Consider the following 23967-nt stretch of genomic DNA (forward strand, 5'->3'; position numbering starts at 1 on the left):
GTGTGTGTGTGAGTCCTTGAGAACTGTAAGTCGTATGTTGTCAGTTCATTTAAGCCCGTTGTTGTATTGGTCTGTAGTTCTGGCGCATTTAAAGTTAGCTAGCTAATGATTTTGTTGCTTGTGTTCTTCAACTGTCAACTAGGTTGCACCTGACTATTCCCTCGCTCACGTTTGTATTTTAGGTGCATTATTTACATGACACACACACACACACACACACACACACACACACACACACACACACACACACACACACACACACACACACACACACACACACACACACACACAGCCATAGCAGAGCTACCCAAGCCCATGTTTGTACTGTTGCTTGATTGCAATAAAGAATCAACATTGCGGCTTGATTGATAACATTAGCACATAGTAGTACGGACGGCAACATGATTGAAAATGAAGAAAACAAAGACCCTAAAGATTGGGCAGACAAGCATAGAGACATTCCAGACATCCATTTAAAATGTAGCCAATCCATGTCCACTAAAGTTTCTCAGTACTCTAGTAACATCTGTGTGGTCCAGGTAGTTTTGCATAAAACATGGTTGTCATTCACAAGGCTACTTTTACTTTTATACTTTAAGTATATTTCCAAGCTTGTACTTTCTTACTTTTACTTGGGTAAAGAAGTTAAATCAGTTCTTCTATTTTTAACAGAGTATTTATTAACTCCCACTTGAGTACGGGAAGTGAGTACTTTTGCCATCTCTGGTAGCACTGCCGTAGAGCAACCCTGAGCCGTTTGTGTTAGATCAGCTGGAGCATGACTAAGCATCATTAAGAGCACTTGTCATGTCATGGAACAGGACCACTGGGCTTTGTGGAAATCAGGTTTAGAGATGGAGCCCTGCCATGAGTTTTCCAAAGGTTACCTTGAGTCTGCTCATGTTGGGATCTGATCTCAATATGCAATGCACGACTTAACCAGGCTTCACAATTAGCACCATCTACCAGCCAATAAAATATGCCAGTGGCTGGTAGATTGGCTTCACTCACCTGCCAAAAAAACAATATTAGTCTATTGAGTGGCTGGTAGAATTTGAACATTCACCAGCCATTGGGCTGTTGATGTGATCCCTGGACTTAACATATAATATTATCATATAATATTATTTGTGGTCATGGTTCTATTATCTGTATTAATACTACATATATGATTTATATACTGTAATTAATCAGGAAATCACATCGAGATATAGATTTCATTTACATGTGAGACCTGAGTACAACAATGAAAAAACAAAAAAATATGGTGTATTAAATAATATTAATATTAAATGATTTCATTCAAATAAGTTAATGCAAAATGCAAAAAAAACATTTCTAAAAAAAGGGCATTTTACAATTACATTGATGCATTTGCAATTGCCACTGTTCATGCTATGATTATTATGAATCATATTTCTACATATCTGTATATCTGTATCAGTGTCTCTGTGTCCAACCGGCAGCATCAGATGCCCGCTGCACCAAGAGCCTGGGATCTGTCCGTGGTTTTCTTTCTTCTTGTGTCTCTGTGAATCATAGAGTGTGATCTAGACCTACTCTATCTGTAAAGAGATAACTCTTGTTGTGATTTGAACTAGAAATCATTTATAAATCTAACCCAATATCTGTGTACTAGACATTTCCTCAGCTTTCAACCAACTTCCAAAGACTTCAATAAGGATAACGACACAAGCAAACTCAATTACGTCAATACTGGCATGTTTTGAAATATATTTACTATGTAACTGGCTGGCAGGATGCTTTCTGTGTCTGAGTGCAGCCCCAGCCATTGATCAGTGGAGGTGGCTGACAGTCCCCAGACTGACAACCGCCTGCACACCGCTCTGATTGCCTCTTTAGCATTTCACTGATTAAAATGGTATGGAAAGCCCTGTGCAGTCACTGCGGTGTCCTCCAGCCTCACACTCCATGTACTCAGATACACAGGCGTGACTTTAGCAACACATTGATTCTTTTAGACCTCCAAAGCCAACTCTAGATCGGATGCCTTCTCAATAATGAGTCTTTGTATGGATTTAGCCTGACAGATTTTTTTGAGGTTCTTTTGAGGGTCTTGGCTTGGGCAACCAGCCTGAGATGATGCCTTCAAACAGTTTGTAGATAGCTCTGCATCAGCCAGCACAGAGTGATGCAGGGCTGCATGTGCCAACGCTGTCAGGTAACTTAATGAAGATGTTAATTCCTGTGACGTTGTTTGTTAATGTGCTCTGGCCAAGGGCACAGCAGCATGTAGCATTAGCATTCCTTTCTTTCTTTTGGCTTCCTCATGAATAACTCGGGCTGTTAAAATTGCCACATTTACATCTCATTTTACACAAGCGTAGCACAGTGGCTGCGCCTGGCTCGGCTTGGTTACGCAAGCCGGCCCTTCCCTCCTCATTGTGCCGTGTGTTATCACAGAGATTCAGGTTCCACGCATCACAAAGCATCTCACTCCTCCAATCTGGGCACTGTGGTTATCATGAAGGAGAGCACAGCATCAAACACATCATATTATGTTCCCAAAGCGTTGCACTATGAAAACAACAGGAGCCTGAGTAGAGTTTTTCAGCGCTCTGCCACATGATGTTTGCACAGAAAGACGCTTCACAAAAGGATTCTGTCATAGCATGTTCTCTCCGAGTCAGCCCAGAATACCCTGCCCAGCGCTGATCCTGCAGAGATGGGGGCGCCGTGCGCCTGGATCAGGGCAGGCTGGGTGAGGGGTGGGGTGGAGGGGGCGCACAATAGTGTGTATGGCAGTTCCGCTAGGCCGCCCACTAATTGAGAAGTCGCTCAGGGGTTCAACGCAGGCCTCACAGCTCTGCTTATAGCATCCAAATAACGGCTGTAAGTGGGGCTGACACCAACCAATCAGCATGTTGAAATCCTGTTTTCCACAGTGCTGCCCCTCCCCTCCCCCCTTACACCACTCACTGTTCTAACAGCTGCAGCCAGCTCCAGTCTCCTCTCCTACTTGATCTCCATAAAGGCGTCGTTAAGCAGGGGAGGGGGGAGCATGGCTTAAGCCCACCTTGTCTACACACACCAACACACTAACTGCTCACAGTAACAGCTCTGGCTCAGCATTCAGGTCTTTACTTTTTTCTGAAATAAAACACAGCAGGCCTGAGAAGAAAAGACAAACTCATCTTTTGGAGAAACGCAACCATGCTGCCGTGGCCCGTCACGTGACCGAGATCAGACTTGTCAGAGTGGTTTGAGGCGGTGTGAGAGTCACGTAAAGGAAACGGTAACATCGCTGCTGCTATTGCTGCCACATGAAAGATGTGAAACACCAAACACAAGCACCGAACTGCCCGCGAGTTTGGGGAATAGCTTCCTGCAACAATAAAGCACTTGCTGGGTCTCGCTCCTCCCTTTTCGTTCTCTCTCTCCTGTGAAATGAAGCTGCCTTCAAGTGTGGCCAGAAATGTCAAAATCTATAAACGGTTGGAAGAAAAACAGCAATTATTCACAATACAGTGGACATGGCCTCGCTGCTGCAAAGGGACATGCACTGTCTGTTCTGTCTCTGGACACATTCTAATCCACAACTAATGAAATACTAATCCACTAACTACTGAGGCTTCAGCCCACAGCCATCTCTGGAACCCTGCAGCAGCCAGCCCTTGGCTGATCTCAGAGCAGGGGAGGCCTCAGCTCTGCAGCTACAGCTGACTGGATCATCACTGAGCTGCTAACACACACACACACACACACACAACACACACACACACACAGAGGTTTAAGGTCACACTAGATGGGGAGTGTTTCTCCTTCCTCTGCTCCAACCTCCTACTAGTACCTCCTCTGCTCCTAAATCCTGCCACATTAGTCATGCATGGGGGCATTTGATCCCACACGCCCCAACGCATCTGCTTTTGTAACTTGGAGCAATTTAGCATCAATAGTTGAAAACCAAAATGTGTGCATGTCCACAGAGAGAAGGCGGGGTCCTTCCACCACACTAACCTTCCAGAAGGGAGGGGCATTTATTTAGCTTTTGGACCATGCGAGTGTGACTGTATACAGGCTGGATGATACCCAAACACAGAGCCCTGAAACCAAACGTGTCCTATGCCAAAGACTGTGGGCTCTTATCATCCTCTCACATGCCTGCAGAAGAGAGGTGGCAGCCAAACCTGTGGCAGCACTACAGCCAGCATGGGGCCGCACACGCTCCTCACATACACACACAGCTGTAGACATGTCAGCCAATCACAGCTCAGAGTTGAGCAGGGTGGCAACAGGATCACACCCAGCCCTCTAATCTGTCCTCTTTTGTCATTCCTTAATCATTTGAAAAAACATTGGTCATAGAGTTTGAAAAGGTTATAATTACTATTATTATTCACTATTCTCTAGCCATACATTTCTGGTATTTTTGCACACACGTGTCACATTGACGCCCTCTCTAACTCTACTTTTATGTGTATATTGTTTGCCTGTGTATTTTTACACTCATGTGTAATGATCAAGCATATTTGTGTTTGTTTCTATCAGACTTTTTTTATTCAAATTTTAAACAAACAAATCATACGTCAAATTTCTTTATTTCATTTCTTAATTTTACGGCACTGACACTTGCACCAAAGACATTATGAATTGATTAACCTTGGATGCTTACTCTGCTTATATTGCCATGAAGTGAGGAAAAAAAATGTTTCTGGTAGTGGAGGTTAACCATGGCAGCAGACAAAACACAATCACTTCTCAACCATTCTTAGTAACGTCTCAAACATTTTGCTTCTTGTCTATCAAAGAACTACCCACATAGGAGATTAAAAATGGGCAATACTTGAGACCCAAACTTCTCGTTAATCTGCAAAGCCTGCTGGATCATTGCCTGAGAGAAAAAGGAAGGAGGGCGAGTCATTAATATATGCATGGAAATGACCTGCGGCACTCCCCATAAAGAAGGGCCTGCAAAGGTCAAATAGCCTCCAAACTGCACTAGAGTTTAATTAAAAAGACAAAGAAGAGCATCATTTCAGAGAGGACGGGCCGATTACTGCTCGCTAAGGGAAGCTAGGCTCAGGCTTGTTCAGAAGGCCGTGTTCCCCTTCCCATAAGGCATAGCGCCATCTTCCCATCCCTTTGATCTCAATATAGAGCATTTATTAGGGCCATAAAGGTTAATCTAGAAGGAGAGAGGATATCAAATAGTCAGGATGAGGAGAGAAATCCACACAAGCTACCATTGTGGAGGGGAGTTACATTCAGCCTGTGGTGGTAATGGAGTTACCAACATCAACTTCCACACTGGGAGAAACGAAATGAAAACCTTGAAAACAACTGAATGCTGACATACTGGCGCCCATGACCACAGTGGGCTACAGCGGGTTTCAGACAGTTAAAAGGCATGATTTGCTTGAATGGATTTAACGCGATATGAGTCAATATTCATTAGAAAGAGGTCTGCGTGGTCAGGGGGGTTCCTGACTGGGACGGCCACATGATTTACAATATTACAAAGCAGCAGGAGATGATGGATGTGTTCAATTGCACAAAGTAACTGACTCAATGAATTTTTCATTACCCTGGTTGATGTGTTTGGGACACTGAATTAGATAAGGCCAGAGCAGTGGCTGTGTACAGGCACTCAGTAGCACTCAGTAACACTAGGCTGTCCATGTGGACTGGTGGGCTAACCTACCCTATCAGGACTGGGAAAAGGATCATGGCAACACTGAATTAGCCTCATGTTAACACTCAGAAAAGAAGGGCTATTGTTCTTGTGTCTCAGGGAAGTAAAGATGGGGGGGCAACAGTCTGCGTTAAGGATACAGACATCCTTTCGTTTGGACTCTCTCCTGATTGTTTAGACTTGGAAAAAGAATTGTTGGAAATGTAAGACAAGAGAATGGCCAATTACTTCATGTCCTATGGTCCTGTGATAAGGTCCAAGAGTATTGGACTGGAATACATGATCTGAGACTGCAGGGAACCAGGTTCCAGTCACGTCAAGATAATTGGTTTTGGGAGATGGGTCAGTCCTAAACGGGATGGATCCGCACATAAGATGCTGGGTCCAGACTTGTTTAATGACAGCCAGTCAGATTATACTGAAAGAATGAAGGAACAATAAGGATCCTACAATCCAATAAATGGGCTTGTGAGATGGCAAGAGTAGCAGCATTAGAAAAAAATATTACACAAGCGGTAAGTGTTTACACTAAAATTGGGGGTTGTACCTAAGCTCATTGGAGGGCTCCCACTGGGGATAGATGTATGCAAAGTATGCTATGTGCCTTGTATTGGGTGTGGTAATCATTAAAAAAAAGAATACTGACATCACTTAAGAGAAGTGTGACTGGTCAGGAACCACGAGCAGTCACATGACCAGACAGTTGGGAATCAGAGCAGCATTTCATGGAGATAATCTAAAGCACTGAGGAAGTCAAAGTGAGAGGGAGATCAGCTGTAATGTTGCCAGGCATCCCTCAGTACGCAGCAGAAGCAGAACGTTTGACTCACCTTTGGTAACAACCTATCTGGTTGTGTGACGGCTCCTATTTCTTCCAGTAGGTTTCACTATTTCACTTGGCGAGGACAACGTTTACACACAAGTCATCACTGATAGAAATGATGGGAATAACTACCAAAATAAGGTTTGAACTGGGATGTATGTCATGTGACCATGAATTGATGTCAATAATCACCTGATTCATGACATTATGTCGTCCATTAATACATTAATATTTCCCCATAGGCGATCAATAAACAGATTAAAATTAAAAATTAAAATTAATTAAAAATATCTGACAGTGGACACCTCGCCGGGCATTAAGCCTTACTTAAATGACATTGTGTCATATAAGTCTCATATAAGAATTTATTTTTTTACTCAAATGAAAACATTTTCAATGCGTGTAGTTCTGTCTGTGCACTGACTTTATATAATGTGCATACAGCATCACAGTAATGAGGCAAAGAACATTTTGAGGTAGATTTGCCCTGACGTATCGTCATCATTACTACACCGATACCTCCAAGGGAGAGGACGTAACCTGCTGGCAGCTCTGCCAAAGCTGTGTGATCTGAAAGCTCTGAGCGTCACAACTCTTCCAGGAATATGTGGCTGTGAGGCCTCAACAATGACTGGCACAAAGGCGGCACACACACAGCCCAATCTACAGCCCAACCATTGGACCAAAGGCCACGCTCAGCCCGTGTGATGTCATCACCAGCTCCCCTCTGCTCACCCTCGCCAGCAAGAGAACCCAAACCGATCACGGACAGTCACCCATAGACCCTGACACCCAACCCCCAGAACAATACAATAATATTTGTCTAATTAAACAAGCAGAACAAGAACTTGAACATAAAAGCTAACCTCAGTTATCCCGGTGATTTATATAAATATGATTATAATTTTTTTAATCGGGCCACATTTACTCAAGTATAATGTGTATTGTGTTTATCAAATTGCCGGAAGTGACAGGAAAATGCAAAGATTTCTGTCAAATAAGGTCACACAGACTCGTTCCGTGCTAGCTGCCGTACGGAGCAGATCCAAATTACAGCTGGATACACAAACTATTTTTCACTTTTGTTAACATTGCAAGATAGGGTATTTGTGCTATATTCAAGTGGTGTCAGAATAATCGTAAGAATGAGTTCTCGAAACTTCAAACTGCATTATTATGGATATTTTGACATATCTTTTGTGGCTTTGAACCAGTTTTTTTACTTTCTAGTTGATTAAAACGGCACAGATGCAGATCACAGTCTTACCAAGTTATCTATTTTCAGAATTAATCCATGTCTTCTTTTCTTTAATTTCACATTAAGCCTTCTTTGTCACTGTTTCTTAGTCATTTTATAATCACGGCCGTCTACTAAAGGGGAAGTCATAATAAGACTAAACTTTCTTAGCTGGTTGTGTTATATGTCATAAGAGTCACTGTCATTAAATTTGACTATTTCAGGCAAAATCATAAGAAATGTGAGGGTGCACCATGCACAGAGATACCATTTTGTACACCAAAATGTCATTCATCACACAGTGGTTCCATCTCTGCTGTTTGATTCTCAGAGATGTAAGACTTGACAAAATGAATAATCAATGTAAGAGCCTGAACCATTAGACTCTCCTCTCACTGACCGCATGTTCCCCAAAACAGACGGGACGTCGTAAAGCAGCGATGTTTGGCCTTTACGTTGAGGCACGTCAATGTGAAGCCATAGGTCTGATAGCTAAAGTGGTCAGAGAGGAAACAGGTCAGCACAGGTCAGATCACATCATGACGTAGACCACGCAATCAACTTTGACCCCACCAAAACCCATTTTGTTTGGAGAGATGGAGGGGTGAATTGTGCTGTACTGTTGAGGACGTTAAGCTAGATTTGAGAAGCATGCAAACTGACAGAGGCTTCTAGAAACCTTAAAAGGTTAGCGGGAGGAAACTGCAAGCCCATGTTTCCCTCTGCTGAAAGATACAGCAACATGTGGGAAAAGGACATCCTCTACCAATCATGCTGTAAAGCATTCTCAGGGTGCACAACACTGTCCTGCTTCAGACTGCTTTGGACCATGCTCTCATACCTTAATCACAGCCACTGATGCTATAAAACCCCAGCAATTCCACTAACTAGAGATGTCCCATAATCCCCCCCCCCCACATGAATTCAACACTGCCATCAGAAGTTGAACGACAAAGCAGGGTGCAGAGAAAGAGACCTATTCATATTCTAATACCTTCAGCTCAGTGGTAAAGGTATTCTTAAAAGCGCCAGGTGGTGACACCTTAATTTTTTACGGCTGAAATATGTGGCTGCGCGGCTCCCTCCCGCGCATTATTCTTGCTTTAAGCAGTCAGTCTCCCCCGGGGAAGGGAGGTGGGGGGGGGGTATTGTTTTACAACACACCCAGCTGCGGCCTACTTGCCTTGCCCGCGGTTCTTTTCAAGGAGTTGTCTAGGGTGACCCCTCTCTCTGGCAGTTATTAATAATAACAACACGTGCCGGGGAATCGTTCACCTTGTAGTGCTGTGGCCGCCTCGCTGCTGCGTCTGTGTCTGGCCTCATACAGAGGAGTCTCCAGGGGAGGGGGGAGAGAGGAGAGGAAAAGGGTGTGTGTGTATGTGTGTGGGGAGGGGGTGAAAGCTATAGGAAGCCACAGCCAGAAAACACAAAAAGACATCAAACAAAGTTTCCCCCTTGTATGTAATTAGAATCAGGTAATCATCTAAAGTGATAGAGAGCCTGATTAGCAGCATCAAAGAAGGCTAAAAGTGTGTGTGTGTGTGCGTGTGTGTGTGTGTGTGTGTGTGTGTGTGTGTGTGTGTGTGTGTGTGTGTGTGTGTGTGTGTGTGTGTGTGTGTGTGTGTGTGTGTGTGTGTGTGTGGGAGGGGGGCATTCTCTACCTATGAGTCCCATTAGCAGCTGAGCAGGAGAAGCTGAGTGTTCTATTGTACTAAGTAGCAGTGGAGACAGGATTCAATCTGGGGCCTGAATGAGCCGACACATTCTAGGCTAATTCTCCCCCTCAAGTGCTCAAGTGATTCAAAAAAACAACAACTGAAGGCTGTGTCTGTACGAGGCCAAAAAAAAAGATTTTGTCATAAGCGGAATCTTTGCACCAGAATGAACCTCTGCAAACCAGTTTTAATACTTCACCTCATGTGCCTTTTGACATGATAGTGAAGCCTGTCGGTCTGTCAGTCTGGGACTGGCTTGACTTTCAGATCTAAACTGCAGTTAACACAGCACTGGTCTGCTGCTGTCACGCCAAAGAAAAACTCAAATGTGGCCAGGCCCAAGGACAGAGTAAGTAATGATGGTGGCATTCACTGACACAGCGGGCACTGTAACCTTTTAGAGAGCCACATCCTTCAAAAAACAACCCTCCCCATTCTCCTCCAACTACAAAAATACCAAAACAATTACAGCACAGGTGCAGACATGGGAGAGACAGGCTTAAGACATTATATTCTATTGTTGGTTGGTCATCATTTGATGTCAATAACTGCTCACTTACTGTTTTTGGCTTGCTTAAATCAAGGTGGTACATCAAGTCCAGTCCAGTCTTCTTATTGACATGTCCTTTACAAGTGCCGGCAACACCATGTCACGACCAAGCGTCCTCTTTTAAACTGTCAGAGCTCCCACAGAGTCAACATCCATCACATGTTAGTGGTCTGAGTTTTAACTTGGTCTTGAGACAGTTTGGACTTGGCCCCCATTCGACAGTCTCGTCTCAGACTCAACTTAGTGGTCCTGGTTGTAGGTGCGTTGCCGTTTGTGTACTGCTCCCAATGTTCTGATCATGTTCTTTACAGACACTTGGCCAATGTGGCCCTCAGTCTGCTGTTTACTTCTATTTATGACTCACACACATATTTCGACATTCCTACCAATCATTTTCCAAGGTGCTGACAGCATCTGATATGTGAAGGGACTTTTTTTGTAAACTCTGTAGAAACTTGTAGACATATTCATATCTATCAGAAATGGCAATTTAAAAAATCTATATACAACTTGCAGCTATAAGCATGATGTTTAACAGTGACTCTGTCACCAGACAGCGAACTGATTACGTTCAATGACTTGACAATGTTTTTAATATCTGCACATAACCTCTACAGTCTGGCAATGGTACATTAACTCTTGCTACTCATTTTAATTCCAACACATCCTCATACCTAAATGGAACTGGTTAAGTTTACACAACAAAAATAGTTAGGGTTAGTAAAACATCAAGAACTAAAGTGAGTCACGTAAAACTACTATTAAGGATGTAAGGTGACGCCACAAACCCCGGTCTCCTGAGCAGGGGTGTCTGACGGAGGGGGGGGGGGGTAAAGGGGAATACCAAGGGCCCTCATGTGACGAAGGCCCAAACACATGCTAGAATAAAGAGCTGTGGATGGCCCGTAGAGAATGTCTTTGTACAGGGTGCTGAAGTTTGTGCTACGACCCTGCTCCTGAGTAAAAGTCCTGACCCCTCCACCCCCACCCACCCCACCACCACCTGCCAACTTATGCAGAATTTGGCACTGTTATAGTTCCTCACTCCGTTGTTTGCTCTCCTGTGGAAAAACATTGTGGGGCGTTATGATCTGGTTGCGTAATCATACGGTCATTTTCTGGCTGAGGACAGGCTGAATAAAAATGGGACACGCTGCCCATCTACCTCCCCGCTTCATAATCATCGAATATGAACTGTCTGTCCTCTGACTGAGGACAGGAAGCTGTGGTGTCAGGGACCAGCGGTCGGCTCACCGTGAAGCCCTTCACTCTTAGTTGGGAGGAGAGCTGAACATCTGCGCTAGTCATTATAGAAAGGGGAGCTGGCCTGGATCTTTCAGCCTGCAGACAATCAGGGGGGGGGGGCTGATGACAAACTACAGCAGCGTCCTGCAGATCTCCCAGGAGCTTGGCTATCCTCCACCCAGCGGGACGCTGTGCTCTGGCTACTATAAGACCCCGGGCCTGCAGCTCTTTGTGGGGCTGTTTGCCATCCATCGCTGCCATAACAATGAGTCCAGTGTGTGATTTGGGTAGCTGTATAGTAACACTCAATGGCATTTCATTAGCACTCAGTCATTCAGTCTGACACTGATCACTCTTTGCTGCCGTCTCTATCTCTATTGTGGGGGAGATTTTATTTTTCATAACCAATCAATACTGAGCGATGTGCCCCGCTGCTCTTACATCAGTATCAGTAAAGCTACATTAGCCAGTGTACAGTTAGCAACAGTCATTCCAGTAGGCCTTAAAGGAGCCTGTAAAAAGCTTAGTTCTTCATAGAGGCCAATATGTTTTGTATGATTTATGTGGCTCCAATAATGATACAATAATTATAACAAACAATACAATAATGAATATCCTTCTGTATGTTCAGTATGTTCCACAAAGTAACTATTATATATGCTGCTTATGTGTCATGTTATCACTCAAAACTCCACAGCAGACCGTTTGTATCCATGTTGTGGTCCAACTATGGAACACACATGTGTGTATATACACATATGTGTATGTACACATACATACCCCCCCTCCCCTGGAGACTCCTCTGTATGAGGCCAGACACAGACGCAGCAGCGAGGCGGCCACAGCGCTACAAGGTGAACGATTCCCCGGCACGTGTTGTTAATATTAACACACATATAAATACTATGTATATATGTATACATATGTATGTATATATGCCCGCAGGTATACACATGTACACACATAGTATATCCACATATATACACAAACAGAGGAGAGGTGAGTTCTGCTGGAATTTAACAAGGTTTTATGGGTATTTCCATATTATTGTTATATAAACTAATCATCTTTGTATCTGACATGAATTCAAGCTGAAGTACAAGCGCTGCTCTTCATTAATTTGCAAACTAAAAACCTTCTACGGCCATCTTCCAGTGATACTGCAACACACCCTCACACCATGGCGATGGAACACGTCAAGACTCTCTAACAACATGTATGACCGTTATCATATCAGTTATTATTGCGAGAGCAAACTAGGCCACACAGTGGATGTTTTCAACCGTTCCCCTTGACCACGGTAAAAATCTAATCATGACAGGTGCCGTTTCAAACATGTAGTTTGGGTCCGCCCTGCAGCGTGTCTTCCCCCATCTCTCTCCCACCTTTCTTGTCACTGTCACTATCAAATAAAGGGAAAAGCCCCCACCAACATAATCTTTAAAAAAAATAATAAATCACTGCATCATGGACTTAACTCGGCAACCCTGGCTTCCTGAGTCAAAGGCCTGTGTTTGTTTGATAATAATTACTTCAGCCACATGATGACACATAAGGTGGGTTGTGTGGATGCTGACAAGATCCTCAGATCTGGGCTGGATCTTTTTCAGTGTTTCAGTGTCGGGATGGGAATTTGCTCTGGGCACCCATGCATATTAAGTGTTTCAAGTTTAGCAAATAGTGTCTTATCTTGAGGCTTTTGGACTCCAAATTACTCAGTTACAAAGAAAAGAAGAAAAAAGGAAGATGGGTAACAGAAAGTACCAGAGTTCCTGGTGAGTTCTAAGATCATGTGGAGACTAAAATGCCGGCAGACCGATGACAGAAAAGGCCTTTGGACTGCCCGCCTCCCCAGGTTGACCAAAAAAAAGTGTCTGTGAACACGCCAAAGCGACGCTGACTGTCGACGGCAGCTGATTGGACAAACGCGTCACGTGGGTCTGGTTTCTCTGGAAATTCAAAGCCATACTCACAATACAATCTCATATTTTACTAAAATAGACCTCCAAAACGTGTTTCTGATCAGCCGAGCAGCTGCTGAATCTGTCTTCATCGACACACACAAACACACACACACACACACACACACACACACACACACACACACACACACACACTGGCTAAGTCAGTACATAAACTGCACTCAGTCCAGGAGGGGGGGAGTAAACGACTAATATGGTCCTATGGTCTATGGTTTGGGGGTGGGATGGAGCTATACAGTGGATCTACCTTAAACACTGCATTTGAATGTCAGAGCTGAGAAAACTATATTTTGCTACTTTGTGAGTAATTACACACTGAACAGTTTTTTATGAAAGGTGTGACACGTGTTCACAAAGATGAATGTATCTAAATGAGATTTCTGAAAAGAATAGATGAGTTTCTCCTCTCTCCCTGCCGGTCCCTGGAGATAAAGCTTGACTCGATGTCACAGTCACGCCTGGCGCCGACATACAAACTGACAACGCATCACAAGCCCGATGTGAGATGAAAGACGATACATTTTCATTTACATTCACATACATGGTTGTACAAGGCGGCAAAGTTGATTCTGAAGGAGGGAAAAAAACATGTAAGTTATTACATGTTGGTTATCTCTCACTGATAGCTTTCCAAAACCTTAATAAATCCAGCCATGTTGACGGCTCTGTGAGTTTGCCTGCATTTACAATCTTTGTAAAACCACTGTAGAGGAAAATTGAAGTTGGATTAAAAAAAATGAATGAATAGATAGATAAATAAATAAGTGTTCTCCTGGTGCTGTCTTTAAAATGGATGCCTGGAATTTACAGTTTTCCATTAACTGATGCCCAACAGCTTTTTCACGCCTGCAGCTGGCCTTGGAGCTGTGTGTGTGTGTGTGTGTGTGTGTGTGTGTGTGTGTGTGTGTACTGCAGTCTTCATTTTCTCTGCGTTTTCTAACTTAAATGTGTCAGCCTGTGTGCTTGCCTCCTTCCTCTGGCCCTTCAAACATTATCACTGTGTACTGTGGAAATCAGACATCAGCATAAACAGGGGTGTCGCGCTGTTACCAGTATCATCAATGGACGCTTTGCTCTCAAAGGGATCATTTGTTGATAAAACGTTCCTGCTGCATTTCTCCATATTCAGAGAGCAAAGCACAAATCAAGCTCTGGGAGATAATACCTGTAATTATGTTTGCAGTTGCCGGTTTATGAAGGAACGGCTTGGTTACACAAAAACACACACACACACCTCTCTGTACATCACATTTGATCACACTGGGACTGCTGAAACTAAGTTCTATCTCCCCGTATGTTTTTTTCCCTCCGTTGTTTGTGCATAGTGTGCGATAAAGGATTATTATTTCTATGCTTTTGAGATCACATGGCTCATGGTTGTAGACCCCTGAAAAATTATATTAACCCTGGTTATGTCCAGCCTAATAACATACCACCCTGCTAAGCAGAAAAGGTTTGACTTGGAGAAAGGGGTGGGGGAGTATAATGAAGGCCCAACTAATTTACTGTTAAAGCCAACTGAATATAATAATGGACTAAATGTGTAGTCATGCTTATTTTTTCCTCTCCTGTTGCTAACCTGTGCTAACAGCTGAGATAAACACAAGTAGAAATAATAGATTTGATGTTGCATTTTGAGTAAGGGAGTGTTTTTGTGTCTGTGTGTGTGTGTGTGTGTGTGAAATTGTATTGCTTTGTGATGCTGCTGCCATTGATTGGCTCAGTGATGGAGCCTGGCATTCATTGTTGCTCTGCAGATCAGATGTGGACGACTGCCGTTTCTATATTTGCCATTCATTAGCCGCCAGTGAGGAGATGTCAGAGCGCATCCACTCGCAGGCCACTTTTGTGATAGTCAGCGTCAAATCAATTCAGTCACCCTGAACTTTGGAGATGAAAGAATAACATGTTGAAAATGGTCTTCCTGCACGCCTGCTCACAAAACACTGCTCTCGAATGCTTCAATTTTGGAAAACAACGGATTCCTTCACCACATTTAGACTTTTTGTTCCAAAGCCTTTGTGACACAGTAGCCACCAGGAAGACCAGTGAACACTCAGTGGGCTGTAAGTCTGTCTCTCAATAGGCCCTTTGGTTCATACTAAACACCAGTTGTTACAGCTGGACATGGAGGTTTTTAACAAACGCTACTCCCAAACAGGAGGAAATGGTGACTTTTTTGAGAAGTATATTCAGTGGCGGATTAATACAAATTTGGGGCAGCAGGACCGTGTTTGTGTGATTGAGTCAAATTCAGTGTGTGTTTACATGTCATTGGCTTGTGGAAAATGAGTCACTAATCACAATCTGCAACACAACAATTATTACCCAGCATTCCACTAAACCAGTGAACTGGAGTCACTTTGACTTCAAAAATCAGAAAGGCTTTCTTAATGTTAGCCCAGTTAGCTTTCATAATACTAGCCCAGTCTCACTGTAGCCCAGTTAGGTTTTATGCTAGCACAGTCTCACTGTAGCCCAGTTAGCTTTTATGCTAGCCCAGTCTCACTGTAGCCCAGTTAGCTTTCTTAATGTTAGACCAGTCTCCCTGTAGCCCAGTTAGCTTTCCTAATGTTAGCCCAGTCTCACTGTAGCCCAGTTAGCTTTCCTAATGTTAGCCCAGTCTCACTGTAGCCCAGTTAGCTGTCCTAATGTTAGCCCAGTCTCCCTGTAGCCCAGTTAGCTTTCCTTATGTTAGCCCAGTCTTACATTTACAACTTACATTTTACATGCACATGTATGCGCACAAAGACAAACAAAGACACCCACCCACTCACGCACACACGAGAGAGAGCAAGTTATCAAACCACCATGACTCAAGCTACCCTCTGAGCCACAAGCGCTGCTGCTTCACGCTCACTCATCTCAGTCATATTTTACTATGTTCAAAGGCACGTAAAACAGGGAGATGGAAACACTTTACTAAAATTAGAAGAAAGAAGTGTTTCAAATGGTTTTCCAACATTCACCCTAACCCCTAACCCTCTAACCCTTTTCACATTATATATAAATGTTCTGTTATTTATTTTCTAAAAACGAAATCAACTAAATCTAAATACTAATTTATATTGGAAATAATTTCACCTCTTCTCATGGCCTTTAAAAAAAAAGATTGTTTTAAAATGGCCCAATAATACATGTATTACTAAAGAGTTTGTTAAAGTGCCCATATTATGAAAAAAAAAATGAAAAAAAAACTTTTTCTGGGATATGGAGTGTTATTTTGTGTCTCTGGTGCTTCCACCTGCATACAAACTTGGAAAAAAAACTATCCATGCTGTTCGAGTGAGATCCGGTTTCTGAATGTCCTCTTTCTTCAGTCTCCGGGTGAGGTCTTCAAAATCTGCACAGCTTTCTACATCACTAGTCGAGAAGAGGTGGCTAACCGTAGCATGCTATCTCGTTCTCAATGGCAACACACTGCTACAACACATGCTAGTCAACCATAATCTCCAAAAGAACTACTTCCATGTCCCTGTTGTGCAGGTATTCCACAAGTGCCCCTCGTCTAGAAGAAGTCTCCCAGCTAATCCTGCCTTGGACTGACCAAAGTTGGAGAAGGAGTTATATAGCTGATGTGACCTTACCTAGCTACTGAGCATGTGTGACACCCAACAAAGATAGTATAGAAGTGAGATTTCTCATTCTGTAGCTAAAACAGAGACCTAAACGAACAGGGTGAAAACAGGATCTGCAGCAATGTGCAGTACAACAAAAATATGGTGTTTTTTGAAAATGAAACCATGGAAACCTATTCTGGTACAACCTCAAAATATAATTATTAACCAGAAAATGAGCATAATATAGGCGCTTTAAAGATGCAGAAACTACATGTGTGTTGGCAGTGAGTCTTCCCTGTGATCACGGATTGGACCTTACCAACTCGACCGCTTATGTCCAGTTACGGAGACACACTGATAAACTATGATGCCAGACTCCCAACACGCTGCACTGCAAATAAAAAAGATCTACAAGTCTGTCTCTGTGAATTAAAGACGTGATTCAGTCTTTACCAAAATAAACAGGAGAGTGAACTGAATCCAGAAAACAACTAAATATATGAAGTAATCCAATCAGTCAATAAGATGCTAATGTTCCACTGCCTGGAAGGTTTACGCTGCAACCAGTTCTCTCTGTCAGTCAGAGGATCACGGTGCAAAGAGAGCCACTCTTCATACAGGAAACACATTATTATATTTATATTATGTTATTATTATTAATACAGGAGAATAAATAACCCTTGAACCTTTAACTGTCAGAAAGGTTAGTGACATGGCTGGGCTGTGGACACGAGAGTACATTTTGCACTTCATAATTTGTCACCTGTGATATTTATTTATACATATATTTAATGATGCTGTTTTATTTCAGTTGCACTTTAAAAACAAAACAGCTGCCATATTTTAAAGTTGAAGAAAGATTTTAAGTTTAAGAAAAAGCTAATTTCTACATACATAACTACATTTCTACATTCATCTTAAAAAAATATATTTGAAGCTAATTTGAGATAAATAGAAACAGAACAAAATAATCAAAGAAAAAAGAATATAAAAAGAACAAAATATACCTATGTCTAACTATTATTATTGTTTTGTTAATTTAAAAAATTTTAAAATTCAGGAACGCCCCTGATCACATTCCCAGAGTTCCACATTCCTACCTGGAAGCTGCCCAGTACAACCACAGTCTGATCCGCTGGCCACTGAGCAGCTCCACTGGAGCAGTTGGGGTTAAGGGCCTTGCTCAAGGGCACCTCAGTGGTAGTCATGAGGGAGGGACAAGTGCCGCCTTTTAATTTTTTTCCCCACCCAGATTTTGTCCTGTCGGTCTGGGGACCTCCCGGTCATAAGCTGGCTTCTTTAACCACTAGGCCACACTGGCAAATAATTAAAGGCTTGAGTGCCATACCATAATTTACTGGTCAAATATGCCACTTTTCTAATAGCTGGGTTGTGCCAAATTGTGTGGCCTTAAAACGAGGTCCCTGGCCAAAAGCAAACGCCTTCCTGTGAATACCGATGCTCTGTGCTGCCCTGTACACACTGGCACACTGAGTCATATCTGACCGCGATGAACACACTGTCTCTCTTACCGTAGGTAGTCTCTCCGGCACAGGATGAGGTTGGCTTTTGTGTAGAGCGTGGAGCCAACCTCGCCCAGCCGGCAGTCACAGCAGGCACACTTGAGGCAGTCCTCGTGCCAGTACTTATCCAGGGCCTTCAGCAGGTAGCGGTCCTTGATCTTCCGGTTGCAGCCGGCACAGCCTTTTGGCTTGGTGTCCGGCTGGACGGAGAGCATTTGTATACCTGAAGGAGACAGAGAGAGACAGAGAGAGGCTTCAGACACACTGACAGAAGAGGACAACCAAAGAAACAAATAACAACAACATGTGTTTGTTATGTAAAATGTGAAATGATGAAAGATAAGGGGTTGTCACTTGTCTTCATTGTGCTCCTCGATTTCTGAGCAGCAGCGATGGTAAAAGTACAATATTCAGGTATTTAACACACGTGTCTTTTAGCACTAAAATGAAATAAGACACGTGAAAAAAAAAACATTCGGAATTATTTCATTCATGTCATTCATTTTTTAACCTGCACTACTATACAGCAAATTAATAAGGTATCATATACTGGAGGCAATTTCAACATGTCTTTTTGTGTGTATAAAACACTGATTAGACTCTGTAACTGTGAGGTTCTAAGGGGAGACCTTAGAAAACAAGTTTTAAAGAATCACCTTTTTCAGCTTTAAATGGCAGAAAAAAAACTACACTAAGTGTACTTAAAATGAAGTCCAGCATACTGAAGGGTACTTAACATTAAGTGCACACTTATTTAAAAATGACGTGTAGTAAAAAAACATTGGTGTACTGTTGAAGTATTGTCCCACAATGCAATGCACAAAGGAAAAGGAGTTGGTAGTATGGATTGGACACACACACACACACACACACACACACAACACACACCACTTTTATTGGAAACTAGATTGAGGAGCCCCATGGATTTCAGTGTTCCTCCCAGGAAACAGACATGTGGTGTTGTGTTATGTAACACTGCTTTAAATTAATTTGATTATTTAAACAAGACGTAACAAAAAGCTGATGTAGCAGCAGAGACGAAGAGGCTGTTGTAGTGCCAGTACTGTAAAATAACAGTTGAAGATGCAGCCCGCACACACACACACACACACACACACACACACACACACAAAGCCACAGTTTCACGTTTCTTCAAGACACTTTTTCACAGTGACCTCCTCTGTGTGTGAAGGGGCGTGGCTACAGGCAGTGGCCTGCATTGTTTGGCCTGAGCTGACTGGGGAGAGCCTTTGTTGGCCCATTGGGGGGCAGAGGGGGTGGGGGCTTCACACTGGGCTGGAATTAGTATTCTCCTTCCATTCCTAAAGAGAGGCACACCCCCACTCCCCTTTGTCCCCATTCCCCACACACACCACACACACACACACACACACACACACACACACACACACACACACACACACTAATTCTTAGTTTCTGCTTTAGTTGTTTTAAAAACTGCTGTACACTTCCTCTTCTCCACGTTAGTGAACACATGTCGCTGTAGATCTCAGTCTGAAACATTTCAGGATGATGGAAGCATTGTCTGAGCACTGAGGGACGCTGCAGGCTGGAGTCTCTCCCTTGCTGGAAGCCAGCCAGTGGTTACTACTATCAACTTCACTAGGATACAGCCAAGCTTTGTACACAAAAGTCAAAAGGTTGAGCCATCCTGATGCAGATCCAGCCATCTGCAGTCACTGTGTGTCAGAGCACACTGATGTAAACAGTATGTGTATGCGCGCACACACACGGACACACACAACTTGTCCAACCTGATGTGATGATGGACGATCAAGTCTCACGTTTGCAAGTTGTGCTCTGTGTTGTGGTCTCATGTTGTTAACTAGTGGCTACCTTTGGAAGTTAAGCAGAAGAAGCCCTTTTGTCTAACTAGGAATGAGAGAAAACAGTCAGAGCTGCATTACACGGAATTATAGCATTTTAAATTCTCGCCTCTCACATCCTATAGCCCGCCTACAAACCAGTATCCATTTGACTGTAAATCATGTGCAAAGACAGTGAGAAACAGGTTGCGGTGTGAGGCTCTCGGCTTGGCCACCGGCGAGGCGCGCGCTGTGCCTGTACAGCCTCGTTAACACTACAAAGTCCCCGCGACTCATTAGCAAACCAAAAGAAGGAAGAGGTTTTACTATGCAATCAACCCTAGAGAAGGGAGAAGCATGGCAGGAATGTGAGCGCTCCGAGGGGAAGTGCACAACAAAAGCTCCATGCTCTATAAAGGGAAAGAGAGCCAGCTGCCCGGAGTACGTTGTGTGTGTGTGTGTGTGTGTGTGTGTGTGTGTGTGTGTGTGTGTGTGTGTGTGTGTGTGAGTGTGTGTGTGTGTACCCTGTCACTGTGGAGCTTGCGCTGCGGCCGCCAGCTGCGCGTCCTCGGCCGCACGTCCCCGTAAGCCGCCGCGGCTCGAGGCGGACGAACAACAGCCTGCTATTACACACGTTGACATTTCACCCTATCACTTTAATTACTGTTGCCATGGCAGCGGAGTGCTGCTAAAGGCCAATAACGGATTTAACACACAGACCCAATCTGTCATGCAGCTCCGCGCACACCATAGCAGCGGGCAACAGCTTTCTGTACAACGGGGCTAAAGCAGCTCGGAGCCACGCTAACACTAAGCACACATGAAACGGGCCGTTCATAAAGTCAGCTCTTACCGAAACTTTTCTCCCTTTTCTGCATTTGTTGAAGCGCTGAAGCAGCCGAAGCACCACCATGCAACCCGGAGCCGCCTGGTCCGGAGAGCCGCCGTCTGCGGGAGGCAGGCAGCGGGCTTTGTTAGCCTACAGCGGGGATATCCGACACGGAGCCCGGGTAGGAAGGAGAGGCAGGGGGACGCTGCGGAGCGGCTCTGTTCCTGCCGTCGGCCAGAGCTCGGTTACTATAGTCAGGACGACAAAGAGATGCTTCTCCTCCGCCGCACACAGCCCGTCTGATCCGCCTGGCCACGGCTCGCGCTCACTGCACGCTGCTTCCTAATCAGCGCTTTGACGTAGCAAGCAGCGGGCACCACCGGCCAACGGTACACACTCACACAGCTGGATTCACATCTCACACCTCACAGGCGGGCCTGCACCCAGCACATTGACATTCATTTCAGCTTGGATGGAATGATGAAGAAGAACATTTATGAATATTGTTGGAACATGTAGGCTAAATAAATGTCTTGTCTCAGCTCTCTCACCTTTCTCAACAAGTGAAGCAGAAGTATGAAGTGCTAAGTCTGTGTCCCTCTGGCCACTAAAAGTTCACCAAACTGGCATTGCGCTGATCTTCAGGGTGGACCGAACGAGCTCCACGTGGATCCGACCCAGCTACAGGTGTTGGGGCGCCCGCCGTGCAGCCTTTGGAGCGCGCGGAGAGCACGCGTAGAGCGTGCGGAAAGCGTGCGGAGCCGGTGCAGCAGCGGGAGAAGTCACAGCCAGTCACTCACCGCTGAAACATTACACCGCCACGATAAGGTCATTCACTTATTAGCTACCAGCCGCTCCATTATATGACGGAGCAAGCATCGCGTGCGCGCCCCCGGAACGCCCATTTCTTCCCAACGTACTTCAATTCTGGAGCCGGGGTGCGCGCAGACGCGCGGCGCTCATTCCATTCTGGAGCCAGAACCACAGGTAGCCCTAGGTCTGTCCACAGGACACGTTGTGTCTTCAGGGACACATTATTGGGCGGGAAAACAGCGGCTTCTTCTGACACCTGACTGACATGTCCTTCACCAACCAGACTCATTTACCAAAGGTCCAAAGAGAGTTCAACATGTAGTTATGTGTTGGATTAAACCAGGCTACTCTGGGCTGAATGCCCCTCTAAAGGATTCTCTGTGGCCAGAAGAGGACAAAGACTGGCATCAACATTCACCGTGGTGGTGGTCATGTGGTGTGTTTTCATTGGGCTCAGTGACAGACTAGTCTGAGAAAAGTAAATAAAGAGGAAGCACAGCTAACATGGACAATGAAATCAATCCTGATTCCTCTCTCTGGCATTCATTCTCCATGTGCGTTCGCACACGCAGGCGTCATTTGTGGCAGCCTCTCCACACTCTTCTGTCCAACCCTTCCTTTGGCCATGTTATAGCATCAGCATCAGTTAGGGCACCTCACGCCTCCACACGGGGCTCCAACACACAGCCTGACAGCTTTACGTGATTCCCTTAAATATTCTGCTGGGGGGGGGGTGTGGGTTGAGGAGACGCGAGTCAATAGTTGGCATGCGGCTCCAGCCTAAAATGCAGCGATAATGAGATGGGTCATAAAATGCTCTCTGCGCCATTATGAGTGATGAGAAGCATTAAAGCTGACAGCGTATTACCTGCCAGTAATTAGCTTTTGTCATGGATTGAATTATTTCAAGGCGGCCTATCTTGGTAATCATGCAATTTTCTGCAGAGTGTGTGTGTGTGTGTGTGTAGAGTGTGTGTAGAGTGTGTAAGGCTGCCACCTCTCTCCCGGTGCCCTTCTGTTCTTCATCCTCCGTATGAATGGGAGATGGAGACAGAAGGCAGCGGTGAAGGATGGAGGACATGCCAATGGAAACACGCACCCCCATTATTTTATATAGCTACCCATCACATGTGCGCACACGGACAGAGGAGACGCTTGTTCTGTCGGTGCCTGACCCCATCCCCCCCCCCATCCCACCCCTCCCCAACAACAAATCAAATGAGAGCACCAAACCCCGACAGCCCATCCTCAGCACCGGTGGCTGCTCCGTTACAGCAGCAGCCGCTCTGATGAGTGGAGGGGATGGGTGCTGCATGCTGCTTGTGTCTAAGTCTTGTTGTTGCGGAGCTCGCACACTCTTCACGCGCAGGTTTGCTTCGCGGAAAGCCAGAAACACACAGAGGACTGAACACAGCCTACCTTAAAGTACAGCCGGGGGTGCCCAGAACCTCTCCTCAGGGTCGCTGCAGCGCCGTCTATCTTCCCTGCGTTCTTGACTGAAGGCACAAGGCAACTTTCTCACAGCAACTCCAGATTGTGTAAAAGAAAACTTGGTGACAGGAGTTGGTTCTCTGCCCAGGTTGCTGGGATGTCAAATCACACTGAACCTAAAACTCTGCTTCCCCCCACGGCTTTGCGCGTCCCGGCTCCCTGTCAGTTTGTCAGTCCGTCTGTCTGTCTGTCTGTTTATCAGTCTGTGTGTCTGTCTATCTGTCTGTCTGTCTGTGTGTCTCTCTGGTTCTCTGGCAGGAAAAAGCGGCGCAGAGTGGAGCCTCCTCTCTATTTAAGCCCCTCCACCAGGTCCCCAGTCAGCAGCACACTCCAGCTCATCCAAGAAGCTGACAAGCACCGTTAGGGAAGGCAGCGCATGTTGCTCTAATGGACCTCATTAAGCTCTACTTACAGATGTTCTCTTAACATAATTGATCTGCAGCGAGTTGAGAGGACGGCAACCTATTCCCCAGCCCCCAATTATGGCCCGGTAATTAGATCCCCAACCTCCAGTTCTCCACATTCACCCTTCTAACATTCCGAAATATCAAAGTATCTCTTTCTCTCAAAGCGACCGCCCCCCACCACCTTACCCCCATGTCTCCTCCCCCTCCCACCCACAAGACACTATTGACAGTCAGATCTGCTAACCTTTGTAGTGGAGCCAGACTTAGCAGTGCACTCACTCCAATTGACAGAGCTCACTCACTCTTCTATTCC

The 23967-nt window shown here is 44.7% G+C and overlaps 1 protein-coding gene across 3 annotated transcripts in view; it reads right to left on the minus strand.

Annotated features, from left to right (window-relative positions):
• The window catches only part of lmo3 (LIM domain only 3), a 44047-nt gene extending 20297 nt beyond the window's left edge, over window positions 1-23750 (minus strand). The window contains exons 1-3 of one of the 3 annotated variants that reach the window (XM_032505392.1): window positions 21495-21809; window positions 20968-21380; window positions 18298-18511 (exon numbers count right to left, since the gene is read on the minus strand). In XM_032505392.1, the coding sequence (XP_032361283.1) occupies window positions 18298-18511; window positions 20968-20992 (239 nt within the window). In that variant the 5' untranslated portion in view covers window positions 20993-21380; window positions 21495-21809. Of the gene's footprint in view, window positions 1-18297; window positions 18512-20967; window positions 21381-21494; window positions 21810-23175 lie in introns of those variants that run through there. The other 2 variants (XM_032505394.1, XM_032505393.1) reach the window with 2 other exon arrangements.
• Window positions 23751-23967: the final 217 nt, after the last annotated feature.

Source organism: Etheostoma spectabile, chromosome 23, assembly GCF_008692095.1.
Source record: "Etheostoma spectabile isolate EspeVRDwgs_2016 chromosome 23, UIUC_Espe_1.0, whole genome shotgun sequence".
Taxonomy (NCBI): Eukaryota; Metazoa; Chordata; class Actinopteri; order Perciformes; family Percidae; genus Etheostoma; species Etheostoma spectabile.